General features: G+C 37.2%; 2 protein-coding genes across 4 annotated transcripts; one reads left to right on the plus strand and one right to left on the minus strand.

Moving 5' to 3' along the window:
• Nucleotides 1–215: 215 nt before the first annotated feature.
• Nucleotides 216–8362, plus strand: LOC109789373 (uncharacterized). Of its 3 annotated transcripts, none has more exons than XM_020348303.3 (12): nt 216–445; nt 796–1050; nt 2531–2735; nt 3049–3139; nt 3257–3402; nt 4042–4285; nt 5442–5546; nt 5689–5871; nt 6374–6578; nt 7149–7641; nt 7756–7835; nt 7949–8362. In XM_020348303.3, exons 2-12 carry the CDS (start codon nt 822–824, stop codon nt 7951–7953), a joined length of 1986 nt encoding a protein of 661 aa, XP_020203892.1. In that variant the 5' UTR covers nt 216–445; nt 796–821; the 3' UTR covers nt 7954–8362. The 3 variants fall into 3 exon arrangements, with proteins under 3 accessions (XP_020203892.1, XP_082920000.1, XP_082920004.1); XM_083063874.1 differs by lacking the exon at nt 216–445 and adding an exon at nt 522–642; XM_083063878.1 differs by lacking the exon at nt 216–445 and adding an exon at nt 1525–1965 and having other exon boundaries at nt 914–1050.
• A 1018-nt stretch (nt 8363–9380) lies between these two features.
• LOC109789372 (Intron maturase, type II family protein) lies at nt 9381–13377 on the minus strand. The gene is made up of 2 exons (XM_020348302.3): nt 11174–13377; nt 9381–10032 (listed from the first exon to the last, which is right to left on the minus strand). The coding sequence occupies exon 1, from the start codon at nt 13304–13306 to the stop codon at nt 11183–11185; it is 2124 nt and encodes a 707-aa protein (XP_020203891.2). The 5' UTR covers nt 13307–13377; the 3' UTR covers nt 9381–10032; nt 11174–11182.
• Between the last annotated feature and the right edge of the window lie 608 nt (nt 13378–13985).

Here is a 13985-nt window from a genome sequence, read left to right on the forward strand (position 1 = left end):
TTGAAAATCAATAAAATTATGAAAAAGACAATTTTTTACTTCTTAGTTTAGTACAATGTGTGAGTTTTCATTTATATGGATGCATACAGATCCCCAAATAGTATATTAAACAAACACACTGACCAAAGTCCAACTTTAAATCATTAATTAGTGTTGAAATCTGTCATTTTTTCATAAGTATGCTGTGAGCACAACATTTTCCTAGTTAGTAGTGTTTCACGCACATGCTTGTCATCACAAAGTTTTGTTAAGTAACCTCCACATTTCACAAAGAGAAAAAACCGCCCACCTCTGACGAAACAGTGATAAGTGTCTCCCACTACCATCCATCTTTGCCTATGTTACTATCCATTATTTCTATCATCACAATCCTCCATTGGATCCAAAGTTACCAACTTTTTTAAATATCATCTCATAAAGTCACCATTTTTGTTTCCCTTTTGAGGTATTGCCCCACCCCCTCTCTCTTTCTCTTGATTCCTTCACTTCACCATCTGTTAGGTTGCTCTCAAATTTGTTTCCTGCTGCAAACTACATAAAAAAAAAGTGTTTTTTGATCTTGGTTACTTGCTTTATAGTTTACACCCCTTTTCACATTTCCACATCTTTACATAAAAAGAAAAAAAAAAACTGCTGAAGCAAGTAATGGGGTTTAGTTTTCTTGAGCATCATTTCATTGGATATGCTTTTCTTTTGCTGCTCTTTTATCATTTAGCTTGGAGAGCAAGTGGGGTATAACTCCAAAAACTAAATCTTTGTTGGGTTGGGTGTGTTATCTTCTGTCAAATTCTGCAGGTGAAGTAAGAGCTGGGAAATTCAACATGTCTAGGGCATTGGTTCGTTTGTTGGGCATTTTGTGGCTATGTTGGTGTTTGGCATCAGTTGGAGAAGCCCAAATAGAGTACCTGAGATACAAAGATCCTAAGCAACCGATTGTAACTCGGATTAGGGACTTGATGAGTCGAATGACTTTGGAGGAGAAGATTGGTCAAATGGTTCAAATTGATAGGAGCGTTGCCAATGCTAAGGTTATGAAAACCAGCTTCATTGGTAAGAACTAAGAACTCCTACATTTTTTTTTTCTCTTCTCAGTTCATGGTGTTTGAATTAAATATGTAATTTCATGTGTAGGTCCAAATTTTAGGTATATGGTTATTTTTCTTTATTTAGCAGTTTTCTTTTTTCGTATTTTTGTTTTAGAACAAAAATTAGATTAGCGAAAGTAATCATGCATGTCACTCTCAGGTATCTTGCCTCAAAGGAAAGGGAGTAGATATATTCCAGAAGTATTGTGAAAATTCCCCATGTCTAGGCAACTAACTTTGTAACCAAGCTTACAGTTTTCTGCTGTGTTTTTCCTTTTGATCTGCATTGCTTTTGATTGTTTGCATGTCTGACTAATCTTTCAAACTAAATGTTTTAATGGTGATCAGTCTCCTGTCTTCCGATAATTGCTTGACATTTTTTGCCTATCATGTTTCTATTGACTTATTTTGAAAGAATTTCTTCTGTGAATTCTTCCAGCTAAAGTAATACAGTTTCATCGATTATATCATCCTTGGACGTCATCATTTTGTTTTTGGTAGAAAAAAATTGGGGAAAGGGGATGGTACTCCTTTCCAAGGCAAGAAAAGCTTCTGGGCTCAAAAGGTTCCTAAAGAAGGCTTACATTTATCTCACCCCAAGAAGAGACTAATGAGAGCTTCTAGCTAACGCCTGTTACATGTGAGACCCTGTTGATCAACCCCCTTAGGGTTTCCATGGACATCACATTGAATCCTAACCAAGGTTGTCTATGGCGGATGGCAGAAGGCCAAAATTCTGCCATGTTATAGCATTATGGCGGTGCACAATATATTTAAAAGGTTCAGTATCAGTTGAGGATGTGTACATCAACCTTAGCCCCCCAAGCTTGGGCTGGGCCTGCCTCCATCTTAGAGGAGCCGTGTGAGGCGGAAGCTCCATGTACGATTTTGATAACAGTTTTTTAATAATATTGATCCTGACTCCGTGCTGATTTCCTTGTGAATGTTCTCTTTGCTACATTCATGGTCACTAGATTTAATTCACTAAATATGACAATATCTTCACATAATTTAATATTTCTTAACGGTAATTTAATCTTAAATCTTAATCTACATTTTAATTTGTGCTTACTGCATTTATATATTGTAAATATGAACAATAAAGCACAGGTTTAAGAATCCCTGAGAATGGGAAAAGTTGCCACTTGCCACCTTTGAGTTATTTCTTTTCTTGACTTCAATTTGAGTTTCTTTCTCTCTCTCATACTCTTCTGCTGAGTGCTGTGGTGCCTTCCTATTTGTTCATGTTTAAATGTTAGCTTTTTAATGACCCAATAGGTTTTTGGATATTTTTTTAGTCATAAGATCTTTATTAGCTAAATAGGAAATTGAAAGAAGCCAGGAATGAGTAATTGATAGCAATTTGAATTAAGAATAGGAAATCAAAGGAGATTATGACATTATTAAGAGACTATCAATTAACTGGTTCTTTTAATTGTGTGCAGGGAGTGTATTGAGTGGTGGTGGCAGTGAACCCCTTCCAAGGGCTACTGCTGAAGATTGGGTTAATATGATAAATGAATTTCAGAAAGGAGCTCTGGAGAGTAGATTGGGCATACCAATGATCTATGGTATTGATGCTGTTCATGGACACAATAATGTCTACAATGCTACCATATTTCCCCATAATGTTGGGCTTGGATGTACCAGGCAAGTTTAAGATTATTATCATTTTTTGTTGGTATGGGCCACAGGGACAACATATATTAGAACTTTCAATCTTATTTGGTATTTGATAATTTACATAGCTCAAGGTTCTTGTCACCTGAACCATTTCGCCTGCAATATACTTGGGTGAGAAGGGAGTCAATTATGAAATATGCCGTCAGTTCTGTAGGTTTAGAACGTAGTTGACCTTAATCTTAATGGTGTTGTATTGGTACCTTAGGTTGCATCATGCATGTACGTTCTATTGGATGTATCCACCATTTGTTCGGTACTTTTAATAATCTTTGATGAATAGGGATCCTGCTCTGGCGCAAAGGATCGGTGCTGCAACTGCTCTTGAAGTCAGAGCTACTGGAATTCCGTATGTTTTTGCTCCATGTATAGCAGTAAGTAGGTCTAATAATAAACTTGTAGAAATCTTCTTCTTAGACAAGTTTGAGGTTGTTAAATATGTACCTTTTGCTTTAGAATTTTATTGATTACTCCTGAAACATTGATTATAGGTTTGTAGAGATCCAAGATGGGGCCGGTGTTATGAAAGCTATAGTGAGGATCCTAAAATTGTGCAAGAAATGACAGAGATCATACCTGGTCTACAAGGAAGTGTCCCTGCCAATTCCAGGAAGGGATTTCCATATGTTGGTGGCAAGTATGTAATTAATGATAGTAAAGCATTTTAAAAAATAAGATTGGGTTTCTTTATATTTTTTCAGGCATTTTATGTACACATTTTATAAAATTCACACCAGGGTCCATGATCTATGAATTTTAATGCCTAATATGCTGGTTTTCAACCCATAGAAGAATGATATGATCTACATATGGTTCGTGGATCTTCAGTGTTTTTAATCACATAAGTTGCTAATTAATTTAAACTTTAATATAGTTAATATTTGAAAGATTCTTATACATTTTAACTAAAGTGTTAAACAAGTAACAGTATTCCTCTGGATCTGCAACTTCCTGATATGATGTATGCATGTGATTTACCATTCTGGTAACCATGGGGGGTGGAAAATGATTTATTAAGTTTATTTGTGTGATAAGGTCTTTTAACTATGTTTTGCTTAATAATAATTTGACTGACTTGGGGGAAATCACTTTATATCAACAACAGTTCATCTAGGCTAGAAGTCAATTAATTATTATTAGCATCAACCGCAATTATTAAGCTGCAACCAAAATGAATATAAAAGATCATGATTGACTCGTACTTTTGTAGTTACAGATGTAAGAAAAGTTTCTTGTAGTCCCTCTATCCTTCATTGGGCTTATAAATTTCTTGTAGGACAAAGGTAGCAGCTTGTGCTAAGCACTTTGTTGGAGATGGTGGTACAACCAAGGGAATAAATGAGAACAACACAGTAATTGATTGGCATGGACTGCTGAGCATTCACGTGCCTGCCTATTCTGATTCTATTATTAAGGGGGTCTCTACGGTCATGGTTTCATACTCCAGTTGGAATGGTGTGAAGATGCATGCAAATCGTGATCTAGTCACTGGCTTCCTCAAGAATACCCTCAAGTTTAAGGTGATTGGCTTTGTATTTTTTTCCCATACATAGTTACATAATAATGTTGTGGTACAGTTGTTTTTGCAATGGAAGTGGCTACCAAACGCTTCTTACAGCAATGCTTCTCACCTGTTTGACTATTGTATTATATTGTCTATCTTACATGAAAAACACACCTAGGCATGAGTGGAACACTGCACTGCATATGATATGAGTACAGACTTGTGGTTATGAACATGGCAAAGTCCATATTATATTTGTTTAATAAATTTTGTACTCAAGTGATTAAGGCTTGATTGTTGATCATCATTGCTTTTACGTGTTTTTCTTTAGGAAGTCAATTCCATTTGATATTTAATAATAATATTAAAATGTTGTGTCAATTTTTCCATGAAATATTTGGCCAGTGCGTGATATTTCTGTCACATGCTGATTGCTCTATAACTTGCTAATTGTTACAGCCAAGTAAAACTATAGTTTAAGGAGGTGTGTAAAGCGCTTTCTGAAATCATTTCTTGAAGAAACTCACTTTGAATATGATAGGTTCTCAACCACAAGCCCAAATATATAAGGCCCACTTAGATTCACATTATGTGGGAAAAGAGGAAAGAGTTAGTTAAGGAGAGAGAAAAAGAAAAAAAATAATGGAATATGTTATATAGGTAGGGAGGGTAGAAGGAAAGAAGTGTGCAAATTTGTATTTTCAATGGGGAGTCTAGAGTGTATACTCTGACTTGGGCAGAGAGAGAATTTCTTCTGAGGAGCTTTTGCTCTGGGATTACAAGGGTTTATCTTGTAATACTTCTTATATTTTCAAACAATTATATAGTTGTTCAGTTTACCTTAAATTGGGTTCCTAGCAGAATATTATTGTGAATTAATCAACTATTTGCACTATTATGTTTAAGTCTCTCTGTCATCAGATCTACTAAAAAATCTCGTTTGGGCCATGAGTCTTGTGAAATCTATTTAACTTAGGCTGCAATTGGTATTGCTCTTTTGATAATACTATTTGAACCATATTATCAAGTATAGTGTGAGAATAAACCAATCTGATGTTCTATTATTGTACAGCCGATAATTGATATGTCTTTATTCTATTATCTGCTCCTTATATAAGCAACATGATTTCTATTTTGGATACTAACAACAAATTTGTTCACTTATTTATCAGGGATTTGTCATCTCAGATTGGCAAGGCATTGACAGAATCACATCACCACCCGATTCAAATTACACATTCTCTGTCCAGTCTTCCATTGAAGCCGGTGTTGATATGGTTAGTCTTGTTATGCTGAAATTGCCTGTGAGACTGGTGTGAAAAGTTTTCTGCTGGAGTATAGCTCGTGAAATAATGTAATGTTTTCTCAAGTATAGGGTTATAGAACAAAGTCTTACTTTTTGTTGACTAATCATTACAGGTGATGGTTCCATACAAATATGATGAGTTCATTCAGGATCTTACCCTCTTGGTCAAGAGCAATATCATTCCAATGGAGCGTATTGATGATGCTGTAGAGAGAATTTTGCTTGTAAAGTTCACCATGGGTCTTTTTGAGAATCCTCTAGCTGATACCAGTTTAGTCAATGAGCTTGGAAGCCAGGTGAGTCATTCATACCATTTAGTTCAATCAGAATAATATAAAACAACATTTCCTTTGATGGAAAACTAATATGCTTGATGAAATTGTCTAACCAAGGGATATCTTCAGCCACATCGAATATAATCTTCCTTGCTTTCAAACCCATCTAACCATGTCCTATTGGTGAACTGAAGATCTCCCATTTGAGGTTGATTCTTTTCAACCCATCTCAGATGATTCAGCTTCCGCATGATAGATTCAGTGAATAACAGTTTTGTAACAAAATGAAATCTTCAAAGTTGAAATCTGCTTCTATTAGGAAACTAAAATGAATATATTTGCATTCTTTTTTAATATACCTTGTAGCATTGAAGTTATCTAGTGCCTGCACGTGTATTTTAAGGAAAAAAATTAGTATGTATTTTAATGGCATTCCTTGCCAATAATTTATAATATATACTAGCATAGTTGAGACATTAAGAGTCATGGGATAAAAGAATAAAACATTATGTTGTTTAACTAGGAACACAGGGACCTAGCAAGGGAAGCTGTGAGAAAAACTCTTGTGCTGCTTAAGAATGGGAAAAATGAAAGTGCTCCACTTCTGCCTCTTCCAAAGAAAGTCCCAAAACTCCTAGTTGCTGGTACACATGCCGATAATTTGGGTTACCAATGTGGTGGGTGGACAATCAAATGGCAAGGATTCACTGGCAACAGTGACACGAGAGGTTAGTGACACTTAGAAATTGATGACAAGCTGAGGTCTACACCTATGGAAGCATGAAATTCTCAGCTCTAGATGTAATGTTATTTATTTACTTTGGTGTATGAGAGTAGTAGTCAATAAGCATTGTCTGATTGAAGTTATCCAATTATATAATGTGTGAAGCAATGCAAAGGTATTAGTCATTGTTATAAATATTCACCAAGCTTGTGATGCATATTTTTTAATAATTAATAGCAGGTAGTTGCATGCATGTCAAATGAGCAGAAACTGTTGTGCTCAAGTCCTTTAGTTGCTATAATAATTTCTCAGTTACTTGAACCGGATAACCCTTAAATATTGCAAGTTCAATCCATAACTGCTGTGTACCTTTAATATGGACAAAAATAAGAGAATGAGAGGCAAAGATTTAGTAATACAAACATTCATCATAGCTTCGTAGGCACATGCACTCCATCCAAATGTAAAAATTTGCTTATGCTCTTTATTTCCTGGTTCAATTACCCCTGCCCCACCACCAAAATTAAAAAGAAAAAGTAATTAGAAATTGACAGACTTTCTTTTCCTTGGACAGGAACAACTATCCTCAGTGCCATAAAATCAACCGTTGATCCAAGCACAGAAGTTGTCTTTCGTGACAACCCTGATAGTGAGTTTGTTAAGTCCAACAACTTTGAATATGCCATTGTTGTTGTCGGTGAGCCTCCTTATGCTGAGACCGCTGGGGACAGCACGACACTTACAATGGTGGATCCTGGCCCAAATGTCATCAACAATGTCTGTGGGACGGTCAAGTGTGTGGTTGTTGTCATTTCTGGCAGACCTATTGTGATGGAACCATACGTTTCTTCTATAGATGCATTGGTGGCAGCATGGTTACCGGGCACCGAAGGCCAAGGGGTGACAGATGTCCTTTTTGGCGACTATGGTTTCACCGGTAAGCTTGCGAGGACATGGTTCAAATCTGTAGATCAACTCCCAATGAATTTTGGAGATCCTCATTATGACCCCCTTTTTCCTTTTGGTTTTGGACTAACAACTGAATCCGTCAAGGACCTGGTAGCAAGGTAATTTTCATTTAAATTATGAAAGCTTTTTACATGGTAATTTTTACAATGCCACCAGTCATTCACGACTTTTCATTTGACAAGAGTTGACTGATGGAAACATCCATTGTGCAGGTCAACCTCAGCTGCTGTTAATGTAAGGGCTTGTGTGTTTACCATTATGATCACACTAATCATCGGCTTATATTTATCGGGTATGTTGGTGATTGTGACCTTAGGCATAAAGTTCATTATTTTTTTCAAGTGACAAACTAAATAAACTCACTGTATAGAATACTAATACTAATGATTTTTTTCACTTTGATAGGTTAAGCACAAATTATGGGAGTTTGTTGGAGCAGGTGGCTAGAGAACTAGGGATACTTCCTGGCTTAGTCTTATTCTAGTCTAATTCATTGTATTGGGACATTATTATTGTTCTCAGAACTAGTAATTGGAGCACATTCTTTTTCATAATCAAACTTGTTCTAAGGAAATATCAGAAATTAAGTATTAAATCTACTAGGCGTTGAGTAGATTTTAATTTGTGTTGGGTAAAGAGAGGGAGGATGTTTGAACACCGGCTTCTCTACTCGTACCATCGGCATTAAAATTGAAATCCACATCTTTGTATATAGCCCAAATCCATCTAAATTAGTGCCAAATGCTGCAAGCCATGGCATGGTTCCATTGTCTATCTTGCTTTCCTTCTTTTTGAAGTAAACTTAGATTATGTTTTTTACATTCTTGTCATTAAGTTCGCCAATTAAATGGTATGTGGGTATTTATTTAGAATTCTGTAATACATGTTTAATGTGAGATATTTATTATTGAAAAGAGCATCCATGTATCATCATTTAAATGGAGAACATGATGATAAGGATGTAAAACATTTGATTAAAGTTTTGCCTGTTCTTTGGTACATCAATAATTTCTTTATTCCATCTTTTGTTTCCTATGAAAATTGGAGTTTCGGTATTGGTTACGAGCGAAGCTGTTGGCAGAGTTTAATTTAATCAACTCAAATGAACATATTACCTAAGAAGTTTATTGTACCTCTTTATATTGGGAGGTTTTGTTAGAGTTCTCGCCGTATGACAACAGCTTCCTAGTTTTCATAAGGTTTCGCTTTTACTTACCACTACGTTGTCTCGTTTATACACGATTCATTTGTTAGCCTGTAAATCTTTGATGTACATTAAGCAGTACAAAATTAGAGACGTGGGAAAAAAATTGAGATAGCACTTAATTACGAACTATTTTTGCTAAATATTTAATATAAGTTATTGGAAGCGTGACAATTAAGTGGAAATGATAATCATCAGATGCATCGCATGACAGTGAATAAATGATTTGTTAGAATGCCTTTATATGTAATTCTTCGAAGTTTTATGCATTGTTCGTAATGAGTGAAAGAGAAAGGAAAGAAGGCATATACATTTTTCAATATTCGTATACAAGAACGGGATTAGGATGTCCAAGAACCCAATGCCACTTATACAGAAGCTGATATCCTTCCACTAATTCGTATTTTCAATATTTTTGTAAAACGTGTCATTTTAAAGACCAGATTCAAGTCAAGGACTCCGTTAAGTCTCTACATCATGGCTCTTAAAAATGACAGATCAAATCAGAAACTTATAATGTTTAGAAAATAAATAAATTGAATAATTGATATTTTAAAGGAATAAAAAGTAAACAAAACAATACTAAATAGACAAAATAAATAAATAAAAAAGACTCTGGAATAACATAGAAAATGAAAAAAAAAAAAAAAATCCGATGACAATTATATAATTTTAAAAATGGGGAATCATATGAGAAGCCCATAATGTAGTATAATGAGGTTCTTCCTAGTACACTGCTTTGAAATTCAGAGTTCTTACAACTTCTTGAGTTCAAGGCCATCATCGTACAGAAACAAAATGAAAAAAAAAAATGAAAAAAAAAAAGATAAATATATTATCAATGTATGGTCAAAAACTAAGTTTCGATATGCTCCAATCATTAAAAAGGAATAGGGGCAGGTGCATATGGACAAATTGCCAATTTACAAAACGAACATAATATTTGAAGTGATTCAGTGGGGAGTTCAATTCACAACTTGCCTTGTCGTTCGTATGCATCCCCGAGGAACATACTTTTAGCCTCCCACAGAAAGCTGCACACTCCTTCTCGTGGACTCACAAATATTGCACTCCAGAACAGTAAGTGGAATTACTTTCCACGTTTTCAAGTGCGTCAATTTTTACCTTCCTTTCCATCTTATAGCCCAGTGTTCACAAGCAGAGCATGGCAATATTAATATTTTGCCTGTGTAAGATGCCTGCACGAATGAGCTCTCCACTCTTCGGTTCTTGCACCCTTTCTCTGGCAAGCATCCATGGTGGGAAGGTGATAGATAATATCAACCTGAAAAGAGAAAAAAGGGCGTATGGAACATCAAACAGATTCAAAGAAGTGCCAAGTGTAACATTTTGGCAATGATTAATTCCAAAACTTGACATTCTAAACAAAGAAAGACAACAGGAGTATAAGCAGTAGAGTGAAACAGATATTTCAACAAGGAAATGCTGCTAACATGACAGGCATATGATAAAGTCACTAACAGGTAGGTAAGTTGACAAGAAAACTGGAAAACCAATGCTAAATGTGAAAGAGGCAGGAGAGCATTAATTCAGAACCCAATGCAGCAAGGGGAATTAAGTCTCACTTTATTAATGCAGGATGCATGCAGGCCGATTTTTTAAAAATCTCAACATGCATTATCAATTTAAATATATTAATGGATATTGGATTAAAAAGTGTTATCCACCAAAAAACCAAATTAAAATATAGAATGAGATGGGCTTGATACTGCTGGATCAAAGAAGAAGGAAAGGCTAGTGAATAGTTAGTTGAGACCAAGTAGTAAAACGGACGGACACAAGTTCATTTGAAGTGTTCAAGCTTGATTTATAATGCATGGGGTTCAGGAATCCATTGTACAGCATCAACCACAACAGCATACTAGAATCCATGTAGCCAATCCCTCTCAGTGTGACTAAGATTTGGATGTTGTCCGGTGCCTTGGTGGCAGTTGTGTTAGTAACTACTGTTTATAAGAAATGACGAGAACATATGCCAGAAATATTATCTTTAGTGGGTACACAACTAAAGTATCATCCCTCTAAGAGCATGTTTGGAATAGCTTTGTTAAAGGGAAATAATTACTTATTTTTCAAAAGCTCTCGAGAGGTTGGGAAACTGAACCAAACATACACTAACTATTACTGCACTGTGCTAACTGCTCAAGAAAGTTGTGGCATCGTCTGAAATACAGTGCAAACAATCATTACCAGTAGCGCTGTGACAGCAGTAGCTAAAAAGATTGTGATCATGTATGGTTTCCCACCTAAAGATAGGTTAATACCAATTGTGCAGGCAGGGGAGGGGATCAGGGAACTAAATGAACCTACATCTAAAATTCTCAATGAGTTCAAATCTCTTGAAAGATCCTATTCAAAGGCCACATTCAAAAATAGTATTGCTTAGTGAGGGCAAATTATAAAACCTTTATGAGCTACATTTGTGCTGCATTCATCCTTCCATCATTTTCTTCCTCCTCTTTGTTTATGTGGTCCTGGTCATCCTGGTTTGAGCCAACTAACAAATGCTGATTTCCTACAACACTTTCATTGCTCTTTACTAATGAGAATTGGTCCATAGGAAGAGAGTTCCTTTTGTAATTCCAAACAAGCATTGAAATGTAGTCTTGAGGTGAAACAAGACCTTGTTCTCTGATGCAACTCTTCTGCTCCTCCAGAGTCTTTGGATCTTCCAGTTTTATGTATTCTAGCAAGAACTTTTCATGGTCAGGCATCCAGTTACTAGGGAATGGTGAGTAATCTGTCTCAGGTACAAGAGACATCCTTGTATACTGGAGACCATCTATCGACTCAGCAAGACCCATCCTCAACAAATTCTGGTACTCAGGAGACTGCCCTTTTTTCTCCTTTAACGGACGGCTCAGGTTACGAGCACCAATCTTGTACACTTTTGCACGTGACCGAAGCTTATATTTTGCAGCATACAGCTTAGCAAGGGAGCCTCTAATGATATAAGAGCAAAAGTTCACAATCTTCTTCCTATTGTCCGCATATCTGTACCACTCAACCATGGTTGATAAAAACTTATTCATCTGAGCATTGGTATGAGCCTGTGTGGCATGAAACATCCTAAAACAAGGCTGGGGATCCGGATCCCTATCCCCCTTGAGAAAACTCAACTTCCTAAACTGCTTAATACATTGTTTCAAACTCGCTGTCACCGACAGCAGCGTCCCCACACCCTTCTCACTTATAATCTTACCACCCGTTGCAGTGTACCTAAGAGTCGGATACACAACCCTCCTACACAACACATGGTCCAAAAACATGATCCCTTTGGTTATATGCTCAATAGGCAGACTCTCATTATCAAGCTTGAGCATAAACCTCTGATCACAAAACTCAATCAACTGCTTCCTCAACGTGGCCGCATCCGCCCTAGGCCCTCTAACCCCAACCAAAACATGACCTCCATACCTCACGAAATCCATCTTCCTCGTCTTATCCGGCCCACTCGTGGGCACGAACTCCGGCCACGAGGTGTTCCCCTGCTCCTCTTCAGGACTATTCCATATAACATCACTCTTGGAAGGAACATAAAACTCCTTAATCTTCCCCTCCATCCACCTATCCAACTCATCCAAGCAAACATTAGCCAAAAGGGGACTAAGCACACCACAATGCCCCCAATTGGGAACCCTGAGAGCCTCCTCGGGCGCAAAGCCGAAGAAAGTGTCCAACCAATAAGGATCAGGCTTAGGCTCATCCTCAGCCAACACCCTCTTCTTCTGATACTTCCTCTTCTTCTTCTTCTCCTTCTTCTCAACATCACTGGTAACAACCGGCGTAACCAAAGCGTCTTTTATCAAATCAACAACTAACTTATCCCTAACATCTCTCATAACAGAATTAATCACTAACCCTACTTTCATCCCGTCCAACAGAACACTAAAATCAGCCTTTATATACCATAAGTAACCAGCGAAGTTTCTTCTAATAACCCTTAACACAGTGTGGGGGGTTCTACCGGGTCTGAAGGCGTAGGATTTGGGGGAAAATCGAGGCTCGTAGATGGGCTCGAGGATCATCAAGAGAACCTCCTGAACGATTTTGTCTTGGAAGGGCGCGGGTTGCGTGGTGGTGAGAATGGTTTTGATCTTGCGCTTGGAGAGGGAATCGTAATCGGTTTTGTCGCGAGGGGATTTGATGAAGTGCTTGAGGCGGGAGCCCCATTTGAAGTTGCCGTCGAGGACGGCGTTGCGGAGGGCGAGGAGGTCCTGGAGGGTGGCGGTGGGGATGGTGGAGCGGGGGGTGTAGGAGCCGGTTTCGTCGGTGGCGACCTTCTGGTAGGCGAGGAGCCAGAGGTCGAAGCGGCGGAGGAGGGGGGAGAGGGAGGTGACGGCGCGGTCGCGGTGGCGGAAGTTGTCGATCCACATGTGGCAGCAGAGGGCCACGCCGTCCTCCTTCGCGGAGAGGGAGGAGGAGTGGCGGCGAGGGGAGGAGGGGGGTGGGTGCAGGGTAAGGACGGTGGGGAGTGCGCGTAGGGGATTGGGGGGTTTGGAGAGGAGGTGAGTGAAGAGGCTGAGGCGTCGACGCATTTCGGAGTTTGGGGTCAGCTCAGGGCATTCGAAGAACAAAACCCAACAAAAACCCTCTCTCAGTCACTATGTTTTCCACCATATTTTTATTTATTTATTAGTAAGTGATTTAGTGGAAATTTGATGAACTTATTTTCAAAAGCAAAAATGGAGTTCAAATGCTTACTTTCATTTCCAAAACAAATATTTTTTTATCTTATTATTATCATCATTATTATTGAAATGATCATTTATATTATATGAGTAACTTATCTAATTTTATTATAAAAAATTTTAGGACCAATGATTAGATCATGCAAACTAAAAATGTTTTTTCTTGGATAAAGGAAGAGATTACTCGATCCATTTACATATCAATCATGATATATATAATAATTCGAACACTCATTTTAAATGCATATTCTATTTTTGTATAACAGAATTATGAAAGTCCACGAGGAGCAACCGATCGTATTGTCTATGCGTGACAACCATAATCTTTGTTATTGTCATTATTACTTTTATTGATACCGAAATCATTATCATTGTACTACAATAACTAGTGGCATCAACATTACTATTACCAATATTATTATTATTATCGATATTATTATTATTGTCATTACTGTTAACATTATTCAAATTTAAGCTTCCAAATACATGCTAATGTTTAAAAGTACTTTGAAGTACCAAAAGTACC

This window comes from Cajanus cajan, chromosome 1 (genome assembly GCF_000230855.2).
Source record: "Cajanus cajan strain Asha chromosome 1, NIPB_CcT2T_4, whole genome shotgun sequence".
NCBI classification, from domain to species: domain Eukaryota; kingdom Viridiplantae; phylum Streptophyta; class Magnoliopsida; order Fabales; family Fabaceae; genus Cajanus; species Cajanus cajan.